General features: G+C 31.4%; 2 protein-coding genes across 6 annotated transcripts in view; one reads left to right on the forward strand and one right to left on the reverse strand.

Annotated features, from left to right (window-relative positions):
- Positions 1-24,425, reverse strand: part of ed (hemicentin protein echinoid) — a 250,656-nt gene that overhangs the window by 143,280 nt on the left and 82,951 nt on the right. The gene's annotated exons all lie outside the window — the stretch shown is intronic.
- LOC118681603 (CD209 antigen-like protein B) lies at positions 10,948-12,263 on the forward strand. Its single transcript, XM_036366823.2, has 4 exons — positions 10,948-11,092; positions 11,462-11,517; positions 11,609-11,717; positions 11,787-12,263. The coding sequence occupies exons 1-4, from the start codon at positions 11,020-11,022 to the stop codon at positions 12,041-12,043; spliced, it is 495 nt and encodes a 164-aa protein (XP_036222716.2). The 5' UTR covers positions 10,948-11,019; the 3' UTR covers positions 12,044-12,263.

Below are 24,425 nucleotides of genomic sequence, written 5' to 3' on the forward strand. Positions count from 1 at the left end.
CTGTTTGTCGAGATCTCTACTCACTGTTGGTATAAAAAATATATAACTACTGTGATAAATTTTCGCGAACAATGCACAAAAAAAACTTTACTAAACAGCTGCTACTACGAAATTATAGGTGAATGAAATAAAAAAGCAGTTTTGAATCGAAATACCATTTTGAAAATTGAATTCTTGTTTTTAATGCATTTTTTGATCGCACAAAACGTACTTTCTCAAGTAACAATTTTTAAATCTATAAAAAATAAGTAAGATATGAAACACTTTGGGAATCGCGCCTGTAAACCAGTTTCACCGCGCTTGAGGTTGTGTGATGTAACTTGTTTCAGATGTATTTTTATTTACGTATATATTTAAAACCTTTATATAGACTTATATAATATTTTGCATACCCGAAGTTATTGCGACGCTGATGCAGAGTGTATGTGTGAATATTTTCGTATCAATCAGCAGGTATCTCTGAGTAATAGTTACTCGTTAAGTAGCTTAGAAATATATTCCACGACGGCTTTTAGCCAAGTGCGATTAGAGTGCAAATATGCGGAAATAATTTAAGCATTACACATAATATATAATAAATATTAATGCAACTCGGAATCCTTAATACTGCACTCAAATTCGGAATGGAGGAAACGAGCAAATCTGACTAAACTCGAGTTTAAGTCATATTCTTCTTCTCAAATACTCATGCGATAAATACGATGAAATTATAAGCTGGTGAATTAAGAAGATAAGCAGTTGTTCACACATACACACACGCTCAAGCTAGCAACCAGGAGTGCGACGTGGTGTTGCAACAGTTCGACGGCAAAAATCCCTCACGCTAATTAAACACTTAAATTGTTTAATTCTTCTGTGCGATTTCCCCTTTGTAAATACATTTAATGCCAGTATCCTTTTATTGTAACACAAACCACGCTCTCTCCGCGCAAGGCACTCAGTCTTCTTGCGTCAGCGGTACACAAGTTAACGATGATGAATACAATTGTGAATTTAATTTCCGACAAGTTTTCCGAATTAACATTTTTTTTTGCGCTCACGAAAACTTTCCGACTATAAGGAGTTGTTTCTACTTCGGTAATTTTTTTGTAATTTAACTTTTACTGAAATTATTTTACTTTCTACCAGACGTCGTATGTATTTGCATGTGTGTGTATATGTATGGAAGTCGCAGTGTTGTTGTAAGCGGCAATAACAGCAGTGACGTCAGTGAGAGTTACAACATAAAGTGCATAAAAAATATATATATATATATGTGTTAGTGTGTGTGTGTGTAAAGTTCGCTGGAATGCCACTAGTTCTCAAGTGGGTCACAAAGAATATGAAAATTTTGCCTATTTGTGTTTTTTTGTTGCTTCTGCATTTTTGTTGTGGCATGCAACACACTAATTTTCGTTTACTGAATTATGTTGCTACAGGCGAAACTTTTATGGATGCAGTTATGGGCTGGCAGGCAATAAGTAAATGGAAATAAATGAAAAACGAACAACTACAACAACGAAATTAAAATTAATATTCGTGTGTAAAACTAAGGTTGTGGAATTAATGAAGAACTAAAAAAAATTTTATTCCAAAAAAAAAAAATACATAAATTGAATTAAATTAAATTATAAAAAAAATTAAATTAAAAAAAATTAAATTAAATAAAAAAAATATATTAAAAAAAAAATTAAATTAAATAAAAATAAATAAAAAAAATTAAATTAAAAAAAAAAATAAATTAAAATAAATAAATTAAATTTAAAAAAATAAATGTTAAATAAATATTAAATAATGAATTATAAAAATAAAATAATAAAACGACATATATTAAATTAAAAAAAAAATAATATGTTAAAAAAAATATAATGTTAAAAAAAATATACACAAACTAAAAAAAATTAAGAAAAAATAAATTTTTTTAAAGAAATTTAAAACATAATATTAAAAAAATTTTATATAAAAATTTTAAATAAAAAAATTAAATTAAAAAAAGGAATATAACAAAAAAATGTGTTTAAATAAAAAACAACATTACATTCACAAAAAATTGAAATACTCATTTCAAACAGAAAAGAAAAAGATATAAAAAATAATAAATAAAAATTTAAAAAAATTGAAGATATGAATAAAAAATATAAAAAATTTGAATAAAAAAATTAAAATCACTATAACAACAACACTGCATGCCTGCGTTCATGCAACAAAATAAAAAAAATATGCTGCGTAGCAAGCGCAAAGCACAAACGATCTGGCAACATTTGCCAACTTAAGCGGAAGAACTTAATTTGTATATATGCACGTTGGGCTGTGTGGGTGGCTGTATGTACGTGCCACGCACCAATTACGTGGCATACTAACGCAATAAACCGCAGAGGAAAGCAGTTTAGTTAGCTGCCACACCGCACACTTGGGGTTACCTTTTTGAATTTTTGTTGTTTTTCTTTTTCATTTTCGGGCCTGCCTTTTGGGACATTTGTGCACGGTTTCAAAGCCTTCGTTTAGCTTTCGGTGCGAAAGGGCATTGGGCTACACGAAAAGTTTTGCTTTTACTTAACACCCTTGCCGCCGCTTGCGAGCAAATAAATGCGAAAAACAAAACAACAAAAAAAACTTTTGAACAAGCGCACATTTGTTGCCAAAAGTCAGTGAGTGGCGCACTCACTCACCCACGCACAACCGCACAACTCTCGAAAAACTGTTATTACAACAACTTTGTTGCCAAAAACTTCTGCATTTTCGCTTGTATTTTGATTATTCACATGGCAACAACAGCGCGCGGCGACATGCAAATGTTGCACGTACGGGCAGGCAGGCAGTCGCAGGACACACGACACACTCGGCCGAGCGATTGTGGTCAACTTGCACACGACGCTTGGTTGGCAGGCCAACTCAATGGTTGTTCGCTTGGCCGGTTGGTTAACTGTATTGTGGTGGGTCGGTGCTTGTTGTTGGGGTCGTCGACTTGTTGTCAGCTACGGCGTTAATGTGTTGAACCGGTCAGCTGCGTACAACCAGTGCAACAACAATAAGAAAAAACAACTTCACCAACAACATTCTAATGTGGTCATTGGTGTTAAATGCTTCTTCACACTGCGGTTCATGGCGTTCGGGCAGACAGTCAAACTTTTATTTTATTATTATGATACAGTACTGGCACTGTTACGGTTCTTATTGTTGGTTTGCTGTGTCTAAAAGGATTAGGGTTTGTTTTGGCACACTTTAAAAAGTTAAGTTTGTAATTTACGATTTTTTTATATAAAATTTAAGGTCAACCGTGTGTTATCGTGCTAGTCACTTGTGCGCCATAAAACTTTTGTACATATGTATATAGGTATATGGTATACTATAAATTTTGATATCCACAAAATACGTTTTGTTATTTTCTGAATAGTATTTGGTTTAAATTTAACTGTTAAAACAAAAATAAAAAAAACTGTGAAGGCTGCAGTAAAATATATTGATTTGAAAATTTCTCTGTATGTAAAATGTGTTTTGCGAACTATGGGTCACTTAATAATTTATCACTTACAATATTTTTACATAACCAAACTTTTTGCATTCGTTCATGGAGGATGTGCAAAACTTACCTAAAATGAAAGAAAAAAAAACAACAAATTAATAAAAAGTTAACAAATACTAGCATATATAAACTATATGAAAAGATAAGTAGTAAAAATATGCATATATTGTATATATAAAAACACATATAGGTATAGGTACGTTGGTATGTACATATGTGCCAATATATTACATACATACATAAGTGCTTCATTTTAGAATCCAACACACTTAATTGATTTGTTTAAATTTGTAAAATAACTTTATCGGAGTTTGGAACGCATTCCTACGATTTGGAGTATCTTTAAGAGAGTTGCCAATTGCTTGAAAAATAGCATATCTTTAAATACTACATATTATTCAATATGTAAATAATGAATAGACCTTAAATGGAAAATATTTCAGAAAGATGTTAAAGAAGAATAAGATAAAATAATTGTATAACTAGAGTTGCCACATTATTAAAAAAGAAATTTATTAATTAATTCAAGAAATAACGTACATATGTATTTATTTTACATGAAATACTACCAAACGGGTATTAAAAACAGGTATTTGAGAATGCTTTAGGTCGAAAAGTGTCTGCAAAGAGTTGCCAATGATTTCAAATAATAGACATCAAAAGGGATAGATATGTAATTTTTTTTATTTTAGGTTTAGGTAAATAAGCAGCTTAGCCAGAGTAGCCACATACTTAAAAATGATGTATATATATATTATCAAATGGGGTTATTAGAAATCTATTATTTAAGTATGCTTCAGGTAAAAAAAACAGAGTTGCCGACTACTGAAAAATAAAATGTCTTTAAATTGTATGAAGCTTTTTATAATTATTTTACGAAAAATTGGGCAAAAGAATAGTTTAACTAGAGTTGCCACATTCTTACAAAATCAGAATGAAACGATAATGTTTACATTTTAGTTGAGATATCGCAATACAGCGCATGAAACTGGAGTTTGAGAATACCTTAAGTCGGAAAAGTTGTTGAACAGAGCTGCCAACTGTGTGAGAAATAAAACTTTTCCCAACATGTATAAGTATTTACTGAATAAACATCAAATGGAAGCTGCTTCAAAGCTTTAAGAATGGTTTAAGACGAAAATTTTCTGCACAGAGTTGCCAGCTGTTTAAAAAATATATGTGTAAATATTTTTATATATAGGCACCAAAAGAATCTAATTTAAGATTTTTTGAAGATAGATTTGTTAAAAGAGTTGAGCCAGAGCTTAGCCACATTCTCAAAAATATATATCAAATATACACATGAAGCAATAACGTGTATATTAAGATGAAAATGAGCAATGCCTCTATCAGAGAACAAGCATTTGAAAATATTTTAGGTTAAACCAGTTTTGAAGCAGAGTTACCACTTGTTACAAAAATTATTACTTAAACAGTATTGAAAAACAAAAAAAATCAATTTCACAATTTATATACAAAATCTTATTTTTTAATAACTTAAGAAAATTATTAAAATTTATATTCAATATTATACTTATGTATGTATGTATCTGTTGATATTTTTTAAAAACTAATATATTGTGTCTGAGTATACTAGGGTGGAGCGAAAAAAAAAATTTTTTTTTGTTTAGCCTGTGGGTAAAATCTGTAGATTATAAAAAACGAAAATTTTTGGACAAAAAATTTTTTTTTTTTAACTCCTAGAGGCGGCGCACTCAGTTTTAAAGTAAATTTTCGAGTTAAAATTTGGAATTTTCAAGACAACGTTACGGAAGTTCAGATAGAATTTCTAGGAAGATATTTTTTTTTAGTTTTACCATGAAGTATGCATCAAAAATGTGCCAAACTCACAAAGAACATAATTTGACATAAATAAGAGAGGTTGTTATCAAGTTCCATGTAATAGTTTTCTTATGATAGAATTCTATGAGATTGAAATTAATACAACAATAAGTAAAGCTTATTTACCCACGCATATAAGCGTATACAAACGCACATACAAACATATCTACAACCCGAACTATGTATATTTGCGCTTCAATTGCTCTCCAATTGCCCTCCAATAAAAGCTCGAATGCTCAACCACTTTTCATCTTTGGTGATTGAGATACCTTAACAACACTGCAACACAATATGGTTTATCCGCATGCCATCACGCGCTCTGGCTTCATCATCATGCCCAGCGCACATTTTTGGCAATTAAGCACAATCGCGCACCTTCCAGGCAGGCGCAAGCAGTTTCTGCTCCATTTACTGCTTTTTATTGCAATATTGTTGCTATTGCTGTTGTTGTGTGGCTTTGTTTGCCAGTTGTTTTGCTGTGTTTTTGTGCGCTTTGCATCCACACCACCCCTCAATGATTATTATTCTTTCACTTGAATTGCGGCCAAAAGCGTTTAACGCTGGAGAGCGTGTATTTCGCGCGCGCTCGCTGCACATTGCCTCTTCTAAGCTGCAAGCTAGCAGCTGCTATTATTGCTTTGCCAATTTTTTCTCAATGTTTTGCTATTTTTCAATTCTTATCGCTTTGAATCCTTTTAGAGTAGGCAATTTCTTTGTTCGCACATTTCACTTTTTTCAATTTCCTTTGCGCGCATTTGTTTTGCTTTGCTCTGCTCTGTAAATACCGTTGCTTCTTTTCGTTTGTTTGTCTTTTTGGCCCATTTTTTCGAGTTTGTATCTTTGTTGATTGCTTTTCATCTCTTATCCCGGTTATTTAGGAAATCTTTTGTGATAAAGCAACTTGGTAATAATCTTGCGTTTGAGGGGGGTTGCCAGATCAAAGTAAATGTATTGCATGTATTTTTGTTTTCTTTTAATTTTTTCATTTGAATAAATGGACTTTCGCGCCTTAATCTAAATTGTGTGCACATTTTATTTTGTTTTTCCTGTTTAGAAATAGCTAATTATTTGGCGTTTACGAAAGATAATATTTAAATTTTCTTTATATATATAATACTAATTGAGTGCATATATCACTAAAGAGATTCCTAAGGAATTAGAATATAAAATCAACAGTATTTTTTCCGTTTCAATTGTTTAATTTCTGTTTTCATTGCACATTGAGGTTAAGAGCGAACATCTATTCAGTCATTTTACAGTACGATTTGTATATATTTTGATATTAGGATATTTTCAGTCGAGCCTTCTCTTAAATTCTTGTATTTTTACGAAATAATTTTTAGTATCTATTTTTAGAAATAAATAATACAAATCATATCTATGGCGAATCATAACCCCAGTTTATTGATTATCCAGTAATGTCCCATTTAAGTAGCGTTCCCGCTAGAACAACGCTTAATTGGAAATCCAGATTCTAGTCGAACTCAGATTATAATTTCAGTTCTCGATGGATAACGAATAACAAGCCGTCGTCAAAACTTCACTGGCCAACAAGAGGGATAACTGGTTCGAAAAACTTGCAATAGATTTGACACTATGAGCAGAGAAAGTGACTCATATTTATCAACATAAATGGAGCCACGATTGTCGATAGAACTATAATGATAAAATAATAAAATGACCAATGCAGATACAGAAATTTTGAACAGAGGAATATATAATATATGGTTGTTCAGATTTTTTACATTGTAGGCAGAAGCTCTTAAATGCTCCGAAATATTTTCCAAAAGAAAAGGAGTCTTCTATGAAAATTAAGGGCAACACACCTCAAACCTCAAGCCATGTAAGAGAAGGCAAGCGGTTCTCAGGCCGAAATTTAATTTTGATAAACAGTCAGACTTCAATAATTCTTAATAAAGCTCTCTTAATTTTTAAAGTATATTTATAAAGCAATAAGTATGTATGTATTTAGTTGCAACCCCCACCAGTAGAATTTCGTCGAAAACCGAACTAAGCTAAAATTTAAACGAAATATTTAGTGGGAAAATGTACGATATCTACAAAAACAATTACAAAAACGCTACAATTTAAACACCAAGCAGCTATAATAAAACTATGAAAAGTACCGTTAAGCAGTCAAGTTGATTGCCATGACAATCGGTAGCAGCTGTTGTTGACGATGGCTCCCGACGAGCGTCGAAATGGACATCAACAATATTTTAATGAATGCGGCGAGCCAAGGAAAGTGTTTGTACTGCAAAGGCACAAGAGGCTTGAGGGGCGCAAAAGCAAAAGCACAAGCTATTAGTTTTCCCTTTTAGCAGGAAATTTTTAGCTAACCACCCTTTTTCGTAGCATCCTCTACCCACTGTAGTAGTAGTAAAGGCAACCGCCAAAGCAATTCGCACACAAGCTTGAAGTGTGTCAGCAAGGGAGTAGGCGCGGCAGCGGCGGGTAAGCAAATAGCTTGTGAAAAGTAGCTATTAAATGAGGCTGAAAGCTGTAGCACGGTACAGCTTGGAGCTGGAGGCAGCATCCAAAACACATACAAGCACATGCCAGCAGCTGTCTACCAACGGCTCAAGCAGAAAAGAAGCCGCTTAGCAGAGAACAATATGCCACCACTCAAAGTTATTTGCGTAGTATGTATATATATATAACAGTATATTTGCAATAAAGAATCTACTTCTGTTTGTTCAATTATGCTTCATACAACATTATGTACACGGTAAATGTGTTTGTGCATTTCGTGCTGTAACTTGATTAGGCAAATATTTGAAAATAATACTGCTAATATGTTGGTATGTATGCACTGGAGATGTGAAATTTGTATAAATATTATTATAAATATGGGAAAAATTTAATATTACATTATCTAATATTTCAGATGTGATATAAATAAAACAAATATGTGTATGTTTACTCATAATGCAAGCACATTTGCCAAACATTTGTAAGTTTGTGGGTAAATCGATAATTTTAAAGTAATAAAACAATTGCGGCATAACGAAAGCCAATTATTTCGGAATTGGAAGAAGAGAAAAATAAAAAAAATCTGAAAAAAACGGTAGAAGTTTAAGAACAAGTAAGTAAATACTTAATGATTCAGACTAAATAAAAACATTTTAATAGAAAAGAAATTACTTTTGAAAAGACTCTAATTTATAGCTAAATGTTAGGTCTAAATAAATTAAGTAATGCGAATATTTAATTAAATTTTTATTATTATTTAAATTATTACAAAAAAAAGTTAACTTCGGTTGTACTAAATCTATAATACCCTTCATAAGTAAAGAAGTTTCCATACAAGACCTTGATTTTTGTCGTTCAGTTTGAATGGCAGCTATATGTTATAATTTTCGGATCTGGACTATTTCTTCGAATATTTCGTTGACTTGGACAATAATTCATGCCAAATAGCGTGAACATATCTCCTCAAATAAAAGTTTTTCCTACAGAAATTTAATTTCGATCATTTATTTTGTATGGCCGCTATATGCTATAGTTTTCCGGTCTGGAAATTATTCTTGAGTATTGTAGCGTTGACTTGGACAATACTTAATGCTAAATTTTGCGAAGATATCTCGTCAAATGAAAAAGCTTTCCATGCAAGTATCTTATTCGGATCGTTTAGTTTGTATGACAGCTATCTGCTATAGTGGTCCGATATCGGATGTTCCGATGAAAGAGCAGCAGGAGAAAAGACGTGCGATATCGTTTTAGAGCGATATCTCAAAAACTAAAGGACTATTTCGCATATACAAACACAGACGGGCATGGTTGAATCAACTCAGTTCGTCACGCTGATCATTTATATATACATATTATATATTCATATATTTCGTAGGGTGACATTTATTTTTGGGTGTTAAAAACTTTTGCCAAACTTAATATACCCTCTTCAGTGTATAAAAATTGTGCCACATTAATGATTTACCGTATTGATGTTAGCCTTTGAATTGCCACTTTTCTGCTCTCTATATTTGAGCGCTACCTTTACAGATATTAAGAAGTTTACTAATGAAAGCAGCAACAATTTTATCCAGTTAATGTCTATACAATTCATTAATGGCATGATTATGCCAGTTTATACTAGTTATACCAGCAGTGTGTTCGATTCGCTACTTTACAAGGTTGGGTGAACTGAGGACAGTTTATACTGAGAAAATACATAGTTAGAATATATATACATACTCATAGCGCAAAAAAAAATACGCTGAAGGGTACTTACTTTACTGAAACAGAATTTAATTGGAATAAAACTTTTAACTTAATGGTCACATGGTTAATGGTATCTACTTTTCTCTAATCTTTTTACGACTTAAATATCTTCAGAAAACAAATTTCATTTAAACCCGCAGCACTCACACTTATTTATATAAATTCTTATTGATCAGTAGATGTTCAACTTAAAATCTTTAAATATTCTACGCTCGCTTCAACAATTGATGGTTGACAGTACAGTAGAACAACTGTAGCGCAGTTGATAAGTAGAGTAAAAAAGAAAAATAACAAATATTTGCATAGACCAAATAAACACAGCAAAAGTTAAGGAATTTGCAAAAATATCCACCTACCTACATATGTATATGTAAATACCACCATGAAGATATGTAAGTAGATATGCACACTTACAGGTAAAAACACATATGTGGATGCGCTTATGTAAATTACAAGTAAATTTCGAGTGACGTAATCGATTTGTATGCAAATTCACCGAAAACTGTGCGGCATCAGCTGTGAAAAACATTATCTAAAGATAATTGAATAAACTGTTTTATTTATCATTGTGTGTTTACTGTGTGACATGCTGACATATGTCATAAGTGAAGTGGCATTCAAAAACAATATGTATGTATGTTTAGCTTTCAAGTATTTTGCTCTTAAAATTTTACGGGTTTACGAGATAACAGAGGCATATCAGGTGACAGATACATAACACATGCTAGTGAGGAAAAATATTACTTTACAACCAGGAATAGCTAACTTTAATCGAACTTACCAAAACAGACTTATTTTGAACTACCTTTTCAACGAAAAGTGAACTAGTCCGAAAAGAATGAAATGACTTGATCGAATTGTGAAACACTATGCAAGAGTTATTAGACGATTTCTGAGAATTAAGGAATACTAGGAAATGCTAGCAAATTAGTTTAATTTCATGTTTGGGAATGCATTTATGGCCAATGAAGAGGTAAACAACGATACTTAGATATATTACTAGAGCACATAGCTGTCATACAAACTGAACGATCGGAATCAAGTTCTTGTAAAGAACCTTTTGTATTTGTGAAGGCTATTATAAGTTCGATGCAAGCGCAGTTAACAATTGTTCTGTTTATTTAATGTTTTTGAACCAGTATGAAACTGGTGTATTTCTAACGAAAATCTGACAGCTAATATCTAAATCTATTTCTATTTTGCGAATCAAATTAGTTTAAAAAAAAACACACGTTACAACTAGTCGATTTCACTGTAGGGATGTTATACAGAGACTTTTGCAATACATACAGTTATTACATTCGAAGCGTTTCGAATGAATTTATACTGATTTGCTGCAGTTGAGGAGTATATGTAAATTTATAGATTTGAAATCAAATCGAAAAGTGAAAACATATTTCAGTTAACGAGTAAATTTTAAACAGAATTGTTATGTAGTGCCAAAGTATTGAAAAATGCCTGGAAATAATTTTAAACGAATTTTTATAAGCTGTTTATTATACCGCTACGCATTTGCACAGAACACGGGTACTTGAGTACAAAATTTCTAAAATAGAAAATTTTCACAATACAATTTCACAAATATAAAGATTCCAATGGCTAAATTGAATCAGCTCGTCACGCTAATCATTTATATATGAAAATATACTTCATAGGGCCTTCAGCGTTTCTTTTTGGTTTATAAACATGGTGGCAAAGTTAACATACCCTGCTCAGGGTATAAAAAAAACTAGTAATTAGTAACTAAAACTAATTGGTACAAATTAGAAAACAAAAACAATTTTAATAAGCAATAAAATTATACAAAAAAAAACTTTAAATTTTAAAAACTAAAAATATAATAAAAAATTTAAAAAAGTAATACTAATAATTTATTTACTTATTTTATTCAAAAAGACATCTTTGTACACAGAACGCATTATGACGAGTTTATAATATTCAACAAAAACGCGGTATGTAAAATAAAAATTACACGCAAAGCACAAAGGTTTTGGAAATTATTGTCTGCTTTTGTTAACTCTTCCGTAAAACCAAAACTCTTAGGAAACCTGGAAGGATGCGCTCGATAGATGCCATGAGCACACAGCCAATTTGGTCTCACTCGAGTCGCAAAAAAAGCTCATAGGTTTGCATATGTTTTTATTTTCCAACGGTAGGCACATGTTCAACACTTGTTGTTGTAATTATGTAAAAATATTTTTCAATTAATTTATTTTTCTAGATTTTATACAGACAACGGTGAATAAGGCAGATCGTACTTTTATATATTGGAGCGGTGGCAATGATTTATCAAACCCGGGTACTTATGAGTGGGAGGGTACAGGCAAGGCCTTTAAATATACGCACTGGCTAAATGATCAACCGGTGAATATTGAAAGCGGCGGCTGTATACAATTTGGTGCTGGTGGCTTTGGACGTTGGTCCATAGAAAATTGCGATACTAAGCGGTTTTTTGTTTGTGAGCGTAATAAAAATTAATTACAAACAAATATGGTTTTTAGTTATTTTATCCTAATATTAATATTTTTTATTTTTAAAATTTTTTTAACAAGAAGGGGTGTTATCGCCATTAGTTAAATAAGTTATGTATATATAAGAAGCGTTGTACAAATATTTTGAAATTAAAACACCACAATACCCCAAAAAATTTAAATATGAGCCCACTTTCAGTAAATAAAGGCATTGCGAAATGAAGGAACGGTTGGTAGTTAATTTTTTCAAGTAGTTAATTGGCTGCGCACAAGTGGCATAATGGCCCAGAGAGCAAACAAGTGGAATGGTATGCAATGCAGCGCAAATGTATGCTAACTAGCACATACATATATATATATATATATATACAAGTAAACAAAAATGTGCAGCGGCGTTGCGGCCGGCTGTGGTCAACGCAGCCAACGGCACTGGCGCATAATAAGCCACGACGCAGCCGTGCCGGAATGAGTGCAGTCATAGGTGAAAAGCAGTGAAGTGTGGCGGAAGGAAGTGAACTGCAGGGGATCATATTTATATATATGCGCATATATGTAGCTTTGGGTTTTAAACAGCGCTAATTTACGAAATGGTGGCAAGAAATAAGGAGACCTCTTGATACACGCTTGAGTATAGGAACTTCAATAAATTTACCGCTGTTTGAACAATTTTACTATGCAATTTATTATATGAAATCCCTGATTTGCTGAATAAACGGCCATTTAATTTAATAAAATTAAAAGTGCCTAAAACTGATTTGAAAAAATTTTCTTTTGCAGTTATTTGCATTTGATTTTGAATTTCGTATGCTTCCGCAGTCTCAATGTATAATACATTTTTACAATTTTTAGTAGTTTTGCTTTGCTAAAAATGTTGTATACATTCGTGCGCGTATGCATATTCCAACATACCTAGCATACTCAAAGGCGCGTGCTGTATAAAGTATACGCTAAGAGCTTGAAGATAACGTTACTAAGACCAATGATTGGTAGAAATTAATAATAAACTTAGTTTAGGCGCCAAAAATTATGCAAAGTTAAAAGTTAGTTTAGAAGTTAAGCAAGCTTTTGCCTGATCTTAAGTGACACTTACTGAAACGCTCTTATAAGACAGAAAGCAATAGAGGCGCTTTTATGGAATTCGGGAATAGGTGCCTATTTTGTAATATGTATAGCTTCAGAAAAACGAAATACGAAAGTACTGATGGCAAAATTTAGGCATGAACACTAAATGGTACTTTAAGCACAAACGGATTAACAGAAATAATTACAACAAATATTAATTCTAAGTGAAAAAAATATATCGGAAGAAATGTTTAATATCGGTGCACTATATCATATAGCTGCCACGATCAAAATTAAGTTCTTGTATGGAAACTTCTTTATTTGTGAAGGGTATTCTAGCTTCGGTATAACCAAAGTTAACATTTTTTCTTGTTTTTTTATTTTTGTGATTTTAGGTATCAGCCAGATTTCTTAAATTATGAACTTTTAATACTTTCAGCAGAAATTTATATACGCAGCACTCATATTACACTTGCAATCAATTATGTTTTCCATGCCACACACTTCCGTTATGCACATAACCAGCACTGTTGCTGTACAATAGCTTATTGCATTTTCTTTGATTTCAATTTTTAATAAAATTTCCAAAATAAAGTTTACCAAGTATCAAACTTAAAGTTTTAGCACGCATGCACACGCATATGCGCACACAATAATAATAACGGGTGAATAGCAAAGCAAGCATGTTGCTGCAATATGAACGAACTACTTGAGCTAGGGCAAACTTTGGTTACAGAATGCGCACACACACATACAAATGTTTATGATGTTTGTGTAAAATATGCGGAGATGCACACGCATTGCCTAGTATTGTGTATGCGGTGTTGCAATGCAATCCAGCAACATTGTGCTAACTTTATTGTTTTTCAGTTACAACAAACACAATATAAAGTAAGCACACAGCACACAAATAATGCAGCAAAGAAAAAGTAAGAGAAAAAAGGAAGGCAAAAGGCGTAAATATAGGAGACAAGCACAACTCAAATACAAACTGCGCTAAAGTGCGGCAAGCATAAGCATATGTGTTGCAACAAACACAAGCACATATGTGTAGCAACGGTGGCAATATCGAATTGCTTGCATGCATGCCACGTCGTCCAAAAGTATCGAGAATTTACCACTTTGTTATAATTTTATTTAAATTTCAACTGCTGCGTGCCGTAAAAGTTTTAGTGCCCTTTCAAGTCCCTTTCAGCCGCTCCCTCACCAGTGGTTCGCACAGAGCAGGCAGCACAGCTTCCACCCACCCAAGCACACAAGCTTTTTATGCGCTCTTTTGCGCCTTTTGACTACTGTGCATATTTACATTTACCCCTTCTCGCTTTCAACGCTCTTTGTAGACTCTCTTATATTGCGTATGTGTGTGTGTCTGCTCCGATTAAATGGCATAGTGGGCAACAATATGCTTGCAAAATACTAAAATCGCATGCAGTTGCACAAATAGCAAACAAATTTGCGCTTTTCACACACAGACACACAAATGGATGCCTCAAATGCCAGCGTGAAACGCTCAACTAACATATTATTAAGGCTGCGTCCATATTCAAAAGTATTACACATACGTTTATTATTTATGTCGCCATTATTTTGAGTAAAAAAAATATATCTCCAAGACGAAGAGGCACCAAACGGAATGCTGTACTCATATTTTTAAGTAGCAAATTAAAAATATGTGAAGTAAACGAAAATATGTCATAAACTCACTTATGAACAATGGAATTGCCTGAACACGGAAATGTTGCAGAGCTAATGATATAAAAATCTGCTTTAAGCACTTTTCGAAATTAAAAATATTTCTATTTGATATTTTTCCAAATTTCGCCTAAATGTAGGCAACAGAAATTTATTTGCAGGCTGACTAGTAATAATTACATTACAATTTTTTTCAGATTATGGTTCCATTAGAAAAATAGACATGTGTCATAAAATAGTTCAAAAGCACTACTGCATATCATCATATAAGCTTCTTTAAAAGCATTTTTAATAAAAATGTAATCGATAACCAACTACCAATTGGATGAATCTAGCAAAGAAAGTCTATAAGTCACCTTAATATTTTGACCTTGACCATAAGCCATAGAACCGGAGATCTTATCAGTTTGTTCAATTCGGTTTAAAGTAGGGCTTATATGAAACCCAAAGAATTCCCTGGTAGTTACATAATATTTATAATATTTTATAACGAGTACGAACTCAAAAAAACAAAACAATTATCAAAAAAATCTAAATATTTCCCAATAACCACGCACAATATTCAGCGCTCAAACCCACTTGGCTAGCATAGACGCCATAATTTGCACATTAAAAAACACATACAAGTGTATTGAATAGAAATAGGTGGGAGTAGTAGTAAATTTCCAACTAACTGTGTACGTGCCAAATGGCTGGAGTATAATATCGGCTTCATATTTATATGTGTACGCCATTTAGAAAAACTAGTTGCCTGCGCTGGAGGCAGGAGTTGCCTAACGACAAAATTTACAGTGCAGTAAGAGCATAAAAAATATTTTTAAATGTAAATATAGACTAAATAATTTTTTTAAATTTAAGTTAAAGACTAGTTTTTTTCAATAAAATATTTTTAAATTTAATTAAATAAAAAAACATTAAATTAAAATTACAAATTTATTTAATATATACAGTGACTCTAGGTAAAAATTTTAAATATTTAATAATAAAAAAAAATCACATAAATTAAAAAATATATATCTACTGAAAACATACATATTTACTTCTTCAATTTACAGTATTTTTACTTTATTTTTTTGTTTTTGGTAAACTTTATATAATTTTTTTTTATTTTTAATTTTTTTCATTTTAATTTTGTCTCATTTTTAATTTAAAGCTTAGTAATTTCAAAGTCAAATTCTGTAACAAAATATCTAAATATTTTTTTAACTTTAATTATTTTTTGTTTTATTTTTCTTCTACATTTTAATTAATTAACTTAATTTTTGGTTTAAAGTTTAATTAATTTGTATACTGAAAAGTGTAATAATTAAAAAATTTGATATACTAAAAGCAAAACTCAAAAATTTAGTACAAAAAATATTATTAAAATACACATAAAAAATATACTTGTAATCTTTCTTATTTAATTTCTTTAATGTACAGATTTTTTTAAATAGTTTTGTTCTATTTTTTTGGGTTTTTTACTAATTTTTATATACGCCTTATTTTTTATTTAAAATTTAAGAATATTTATAAAAATGTTAAATATTAAAAAAATATAAAAAAAACCAAAAATAAAATAAACAATTTTGTAAGATACACATAAATTTAATCATAGTTTTAATTAACATTTTTTTTTTAATTTTACTATTTTTTGTGTTCTTTGGTAAACTTTATTGAGTAAATTTGTTTTGGTAATTTCAAAGTTTACAAATTTCAAAATTAAAAAGAAAAAAATTTTTTCGAATATATTATTAAAAAAAATTTTTGGTATTTTTTCTAAATTTTCATTAATTTTTAAATTACTCCACTTTCAATTTAAAGTTTAGTTAACTTTAATCATTTTTAAAATTCTATAACAAAAAATTTAAATAATTTTTGTAAACTGAACAATGTAAAAATAAAAAAAATGTTAAATGTTAAAAAAATCAAAAATAAAGAAACGAAAATTTTGTAAGAGACACATAATTTTAATCATCTTTTAATTAATAGTTTTTTTTTTTAATTTAACTAAATATTTTTTTTGTGTTCTTTGGTAAATTGTATTGAGTATATTTATTTTGGTAATTACAAAGTTTAGTAATTTCATAATTTAAAAAAAAAAATTTTTCGAAGATTTTAATAAAAAAAAATTTCTGCAATTTTTTTTTAAATTTTTATTAATCTTTTAAATTAATTCACTTTTAATTTAAACTTTAGTAAACTTGAATCATTTTTAAAAAAGTTTTATGAAATACATATATTTTTGGCAATTTAATTAAAAGTTTAGTTTAAACTTATTTTTGGTAAATCTTTAATTTTTTTAATTTTCAATGTAAATTTTGCTGAACTCAAAACAGTTTTTTTTTATCTCAAAATTACTGACACAACCTACAAAATCAGTAACCGAAACAATGAAACGACCGAAAAAATTTTGATTTCGTTAAAAATTTTATCAACACAGCTCTTATAGTATTTGATTGACATGTATGATAGTAACCATGAATCATGCTTGACATTAAATATAAAAACTGAAATATCAAAAAAAAAGTTGAAAGGGAATATAAACATTATTTGGAAAGGAAAACTCAAACTTTATGTAAAAATATTTTCAAAAATTAAAATTTTAGTAAACATAAATTCAAAAATTTTCATTTAAAAATATTAAAATCACAAAGCGATTGCAAATATTTGCCAACACAAGTGCACTGTGCTACATGCTAATAGTTACTTAGTAACTGGCATACAGAGCAACAGAGTGGCGCAGCCGCCAACGCTCCATCGTAGTCGCTGTTGCGTTCGCATTGCTTTGTTGTCGCCATATACGACATTTGTTTGAGAATTTATTTGCCAGTTATATTTGAATTGAATTTGGAAAGCAAGTCACGTTCAGTAAATGCCATCGTCATAAACGCATGCAGCGCGCAGAGAAATAGAAACGCAGAAAGAGAAAAAGAACCGACTTGGGAGCACAACGACTGGCGGGCATAACGCATTTGCTGGCTTTAAAGAGGCAGCAAAAACAACAGCAACATTCATGTGTAGACTGTCTAAAATCTTAGTTTTTGGAATAACAACACAACAACACAATCGTGTATTGAAAGACCAACAAATAAGCAGCTGCAAAGCAAGTTTGCAAAAAAACAAACGAAGACACTGTAAGACGGTTTGTGTTGGAGAAGAAGCAACTCTGCAAACATCAACTGTCATTTGCATGGAGCACGCGACAATGTTGGAGTGCACTAAAGCAACAACACTGCCACCGTCATTGCCGCCAACGTCGCAGCAGGCGCAGTCAACAGATATGCAACGCATTCGTGCCATTCTCCCAGCGATAGTAATATTTGTTTTCGCTTATATCTCGGTTTTGTTCATACGTTCGCTACTCGCCACACTCGCCTATTTGGCCATATTGCTGGCGCTGTTTCATTTCTTTTACAATATGCTGTTCTGAAATGCACGAAAAGGCAGGTAAGGCCATTGATTTGCTCTCCAGTTGTGATGAGGAGACCGCAGTGGTAATGTGTAACCAGGAAACTAACGTATTGAATGACAGCTGTGGCATAGGTGAGCAACGATGGGCATAAAAAGTGAACATAATGTCGGCAAAAGGTGCCACAAATAAGAAAACACAGCCGTCGAATGCAGTCTGCATTGGAAAAGAGTGGGAGCGGGAGAGGAAGAGTGCGCGCAAATAGGTTGCCCTGGGACAGTATCCAATATCCAATATTTTAGTTATTTCAACTTAGTGTCGTATAATATTGCTAAACTTTTGTATTGAATTTTCTATGCATTTATAATATTGTATGTATGGGTGTGTATGTGTTGCTTTTGTTTAGTAGCAGGAAGTGTTGGACACCAAAACATAAATATAAAAGTTTATTACTTTTGCCAACTTGGTTTGGTTTTGGGCAATTTAAATGTATGCAAGCTTTAAGGTCAGCCAAAAGTGGGTTCGCGTAGTTTTAGAAAAAGGAGAGAAGGGAAAGATAAGGAAATTGTTGAGTTTCTTCCAGTATTACTGTATTACTGTATACGAAAAGATGGCAATGGAGTCGGGAAATTGAGTTGCGCTTAATTAACCATGTTCGGGATTGTCTTTGGTATATAAAAATTAATATAAAAAAAAACAATAAAAAAAATTAACTTCGGTAGTGCCGAAGCTAGAAAAACCTTTACAACTAAAGTTTCCACACAAGAACACGATATTGACGGTAGATTCAAAAAGCTTTATATACAAAAATTTGATTTTGATCGTTTACTTTGTAAGGCAGCTAAATCCTACAGTGATCCGCTGTCGACGGTTACGACAAATGAGTGGCTTCATGGAAAGCAAAGAAAATGTGCAAAATTTCACATCGATATCTCAAAAACTTAGGGACTAGTTTGCGTGTCTACAGACAGACAGACGGACATGACTTTATGGACTAAGCTCGTGAAGCTGATCATTTATACACCCCTCCGGGTGTTACAAACTTCATGGCAAACTTTATGTACCCCGTTCTGGGTATAATAATTACGGTGAGACTAATTAAGAGTATGACAAAAGTCAAAGCAGGGCAAACAAAAATAATAACAGAACACAAGAAATAAGTAATGATAATAGTTGAAAAAAAAAAAACAATTAAAATATAAATATAGAAAATAAACTTAAAATAAAAAGCAAAAATAAAATTGTTTGTAATACTAAAATCTTCGACCATGCGAGGCTGTGGCTATGGTATACATACAACTGTTATAATAAGGTATTCTATACGGTGAAAATATTATTTACAAATAAGGGCGAAAACGTTATTGCTAAAAAAAGAATTCAAGGGATTGTACTTGAAGTTTCATTTGGAAAATGATTAATACAAACATTTGTCAACGGGAAAAATAATGAATTTTTCATTTGGTATTTTATTCACAGTTATTATTATTAATATTTTTTTTAATATTATTATAATTTTTTTTTTATATAATATTATTATTATTTTTATGATTAGTATTATTATTATAATTTTTTAATTTTGAATATATGCTTATTCCAAAAAAATTTTCTGAATTGTTTTTACTTTTGACATTATTGAGACATGAACTAAATTTAGCTAAATTTTACCAAAATCGGCTCAGTAGTTTAGAAGTTTATGTCGGACAAAACGTGACACGTAATTTTTATATATATACATATATAGATAGCTAATATATAATAAAATAATTAAATATAAATATTAGCTGTGCATAATATATAATAATATTTAAATATATAACTTTTCCTCAATAAAAAAATACATTGAAAACTTGCAATCACTATCTTTAAAGACATATTTGCGCACGTACATACGTGTACAACGTGTATATGTAGATATGCATATATTGACATAAGTGAGCGGAAATCTGCGCACAAAAATGTAAACAATGATAAACTTATTTTTGCGACTACTTTTCCATTATTTACCGCATAACTTATATTAATTTTTTCGCGACGTTTCATTGTGCTTACCACGTAACTTTGCGACGTTGCAAAGTTTTCGCTACAACAACGAACACCACAATGGGGCTTATGGAGACGAGAGCCAAGCAAAACGGCATGTCAGCACACACGCGCGACGACGCTACCCACACAAGCTTATGCAAGCGCTTATTTACATACAAATAGCTACCTATGCGCCACTATCTGTAAAAATGTGCACTACCTATACGCACATACACACGCATTTGCATATTTAGAGCTTAAGAATGTTTGTGAGTTGAAATTGAAAATAATAAAGTGAATTTTACATAAAGAATTCAAGATGATCTGTGGGAAATAAACAATAACAAATAAAAAGCTATAAATGAAGTTTTAAAATAATAAACAATAAGAATGTGAGTGAGCTTCGGCTGTACCGAAACTATAATGCCCTTCACAAATACAAAAGGTGCCACACAAGAACTTTAGTCAATTTTGTATGGCAGCAATATGCTATAGTGATCCAATCTGTACAATTTCGTAAGATATTGTAGCGTTGTCTTGAACAATAAATTATGCCAATTTTCATGAAGATATCGCATCAAATAAAAAAGTTCTCCATATAAGCACTATATTCCGACCGTTAAGTTTGTATGGCAGCTATATGCTGTTTTGATCCGATCTGCACAATTTCTTTAGAGATTGTACCATTGCCTTGGAAAATATTTAATGCCAAATTATCTGACGATGTCTGGTCAAAAAAAACGTGTTTCATACAAAAACTTGATTTTGATTGTTCAGTTTGTATGGCAGCTATATGCTATAATGGTTCGATATCGGTTCTAACAAATGAACAGCTCCGTGGGGAGAAACGGACGTGTGTAAAATTTCAGAGCGATATTTTAAACACTAAAGAGCTAGTCTCTCAAACCTAATATACCTTGTTCAAGGTATCAAAAACAAAAAAAAAAAAAAAAAAAAAAAACGCATTGGCAGAAAATGTTTACGTAAATAAATGAAATCGCTCCACGGAAATTTTATTATAAACAACCAACAAATATATACCATATACATATGTATGTATGGCTGTGTGAATGAGAAATCAAAAGCACCAACGAAACGGTGAATTTGGAAGACAAAAAGTTTAAAAGAACTTAAATAATGCAGTTGGTATGCAATTTATTAATTGTGCGCTTGCTTACTTTTTGCTTAACGTTGTACTTTCTGCGCTTAATGCGCAATATTCGATATAGACGATGTGCTCGTATATACATGCATATGCATATGAATTTATGTAGATATGTATGAAGGTAGGCATGCAAATAAGTTATTTTTGCATGATCACTTGAAATATAAAGATAAAGCGCAACACCTGGTGTCTACTCGAAGAGAGCCAGCTGGCGTACGATTACAGAAGTAAGTATAGTATATATGCATAATTATGTATGCATGTATGCGCAGTTATGCACCCACATTGGATTAAAGTGTAATTTATTCTGGATTTTTTCAGTGCGAATTGCCAATTAATTAGTTTTTATAAACCTTGATTAAGTAGGCAAGAAATATTTCTCCAGAAAAAAATTAAAAATTAAAAGAAAAAAAAACAAAACGAAAAAAAAACAGTTTTGAGAAACTTTTACCGAGCTTCCTGCAATTAAATTTTTGTTATAATATTTAAAGACTCGGTTTAAACAGCTTTTCTTTTTTAAATTCAGAGGTTTTGATGTTTTGCTATAAAGTTATTACAAAAAGCTTTCACTTTAGTTATAAAATTAATTAAGAATTTGTATTTTTGTAACATAACTTTTTTTAATTCGTACCGCATAGCACTTAAACTCGTCATTTATTTAAAAAGTATAAATATTTCATTTAATAATGAAGCTAAAATGATGGACTTATGTGAGTGTAGGCTCGGAGCTTTAAGAGCTTTTCAAATAGCTTTCACGGTAAATATATGTACTCGCATCTCGCACAGTTTTTATGCAAAAAAAAATATATAATTTTAATTAATTTAGCTTTCTGAGCTTTTGGAAGTTATTCAAAAATTTAATTGGAAAGTCTTAATATGCAGTATATAAAAGTTTTTACATTTCGATATATTTGAATTTTTTGCATTTGTTTCATAAAAATATAGAGCAGGGTATTTTTTATTGCGGTCAGTATAAGTATACATAAAAGTTTTTAAAACTTAAGCGCTCTCAAGTAATTCTGAATATTTAAGCTTTCATATAACTTCATATAGAATTAAAGGTTTCTGTTTAATTTTGAACATCATAGCTTTCATAAAGCCTTGAAAGGTCTTTAAATATTTAACTAATTTCTAATACTTACACTAGTCTGAATAGCTCTGAATATTCGAGCTTTCATGAAGCTTTCAAATGAAGTACATTTTGACGCGCTATCTGCCCTTGAAGATTTAAGCAGCTTTTTCACGGCTTAAACCAATCCGAACAACTCTGTTTGTTGAAGCTTTTATAAAACTTTCATATGCAGAAATCTGCCCTTGTAGATTTAAGCAGCTTTTAAAGATTTAAATCAATCTGAATAACTCACTTTACTAAAACTTGCAGGAAGCTTTCATAGAAAGTAATTTGTAATACACTATTTGTCTTTGAATATTTGAGTTTATCTAATTTGGGTATTAGAACATACGATTTAGCTGGCAACACATATGTAGGAGCAGTTTTATTTATTGTCACTAATTTTTAGTAAGAATCGTACCTAGATAAATACGTATGCACTCACGCATATCTCCACATCTCCATTGAATTTAAAATTGAATTTTAATGCTTTATGCGCATAAGCTCCTTTCGTTAATTAAAATAAATTTTAGAGATATTATATCTTCAATATGTCTAAAGGTACTGTGCATATGTTAAGAATTCCTAAACATTGGTTAGACTAATCGCATTAAGTTAAAATTGCTGCTTTGTAAGCTCACATATATGAATAATAATAACGTATTAGTTATGCATAACTCTACATACTCTTTGATGGAAATGGTAAGAACGCTCGAAGCTATGAAGAAATTTCTGAATAATATTTGAATATTTTAAAGTGCAGATTATTGAAAAACTTATACCTTTATTTAAATCGCGCATAAAACCCTTTGCCACTTACCTAAAACGAAAAGAAGAAGAAGTAAGCGATTAGTTAAAATGATAAAGAAATTGTGTCGGCGAGAAAAATATCAAAATTTAATACTAATTATAATTCTTAGATAATGGCGTATGATAGCAGTGTACATATATATATAAACCATACAGTTTAGCATTTTAATTTCAATAAAATTTAAATAAATATTAACACAATAGCAGCATTAACTTGCGTAGAAAACACACATATCAAAGCTTAATATCGAAAGCGGCAGCTTGCTGGGTAAAGAGAGACATTATTATCGTTATCGACATCAAGCCACCAATAGAGTTGTTTCTATATGTTGAGTAGGTAAGCATATGCTTTGACAGTCAAAAAAGTTGCATATCCAATTAAAAAGATAAAAGCAAACGCGCACGACAAATTCCAGCAGCAAAGAAGAGCCGAGCGCTTGCAAGGATGCCTTGGAGAGCATATGCGTTGATTGAAGCGAAATACCTGCGAGAGAAATGAAAGAGAAATGTCGCGCAAGAATTCGCGAGATTTTCATTTAAATTTTTTTTTTTGTTGTTGCGTGTTTGTCTTTTAGACGCTGTGCTTTACCTTAAACCGTACTTTTTCTGCGCTTAAATAACATTGGCTAAGGCACGCCTGGCAGCCAGCCATCAGCTAACTAGCTTGACTTACCTTGACGGCGCTTGACGTTGAGTATTCTAGGGGCTTTGTAGACAGCTAAAGCAGCATGGGAATAATTGCCGAGTCACTGATACAAAAAGGACAAAAGAGGCAAGGGCTACTCGCTGTATATATGTATATTTGTGTGTGTGTACATGCGTATATGTGTGTGAAATATGTGCGTGTTAATATGTGTGCAGACTTTTAAATGAAAATGCGACGCAAAAACGCAGAAAATTGTATTAATTCAAGACAGTGAGGCTGTGCTAACAACAGCAACAACAAGGAAGAAGTGAGAGCCATCAGCTGGGTGTTAGGCAAGATGAGAATTGCGACAAAAATATGTAGATACCAAAAGGCGTGGCGGCTTTGACTCTGTGACGGAGTGACTGTCTGCACGTTGGTATGAAATTTCATTTAATTACTTTAATGCATACGTATTGCGTAAATGTGGCAGTCGTTTCTCCTTAAACAA

Source organism: Bactrocera oleae, chromosome 3 (genome assembly GCF_042242935.1).
Source record: "Bactrocera oleae isolate idBacOlea1 chromosome 3, idBacOlea1, whole genome shotgun sequence".
In the NCBI taxonomy this organism is placed as follows: Eukaryota; Metazoa; Arthropoda; class Insecta; order Diptera; family Tephritidae; genus Bactrocera; species Bactrocera oleae.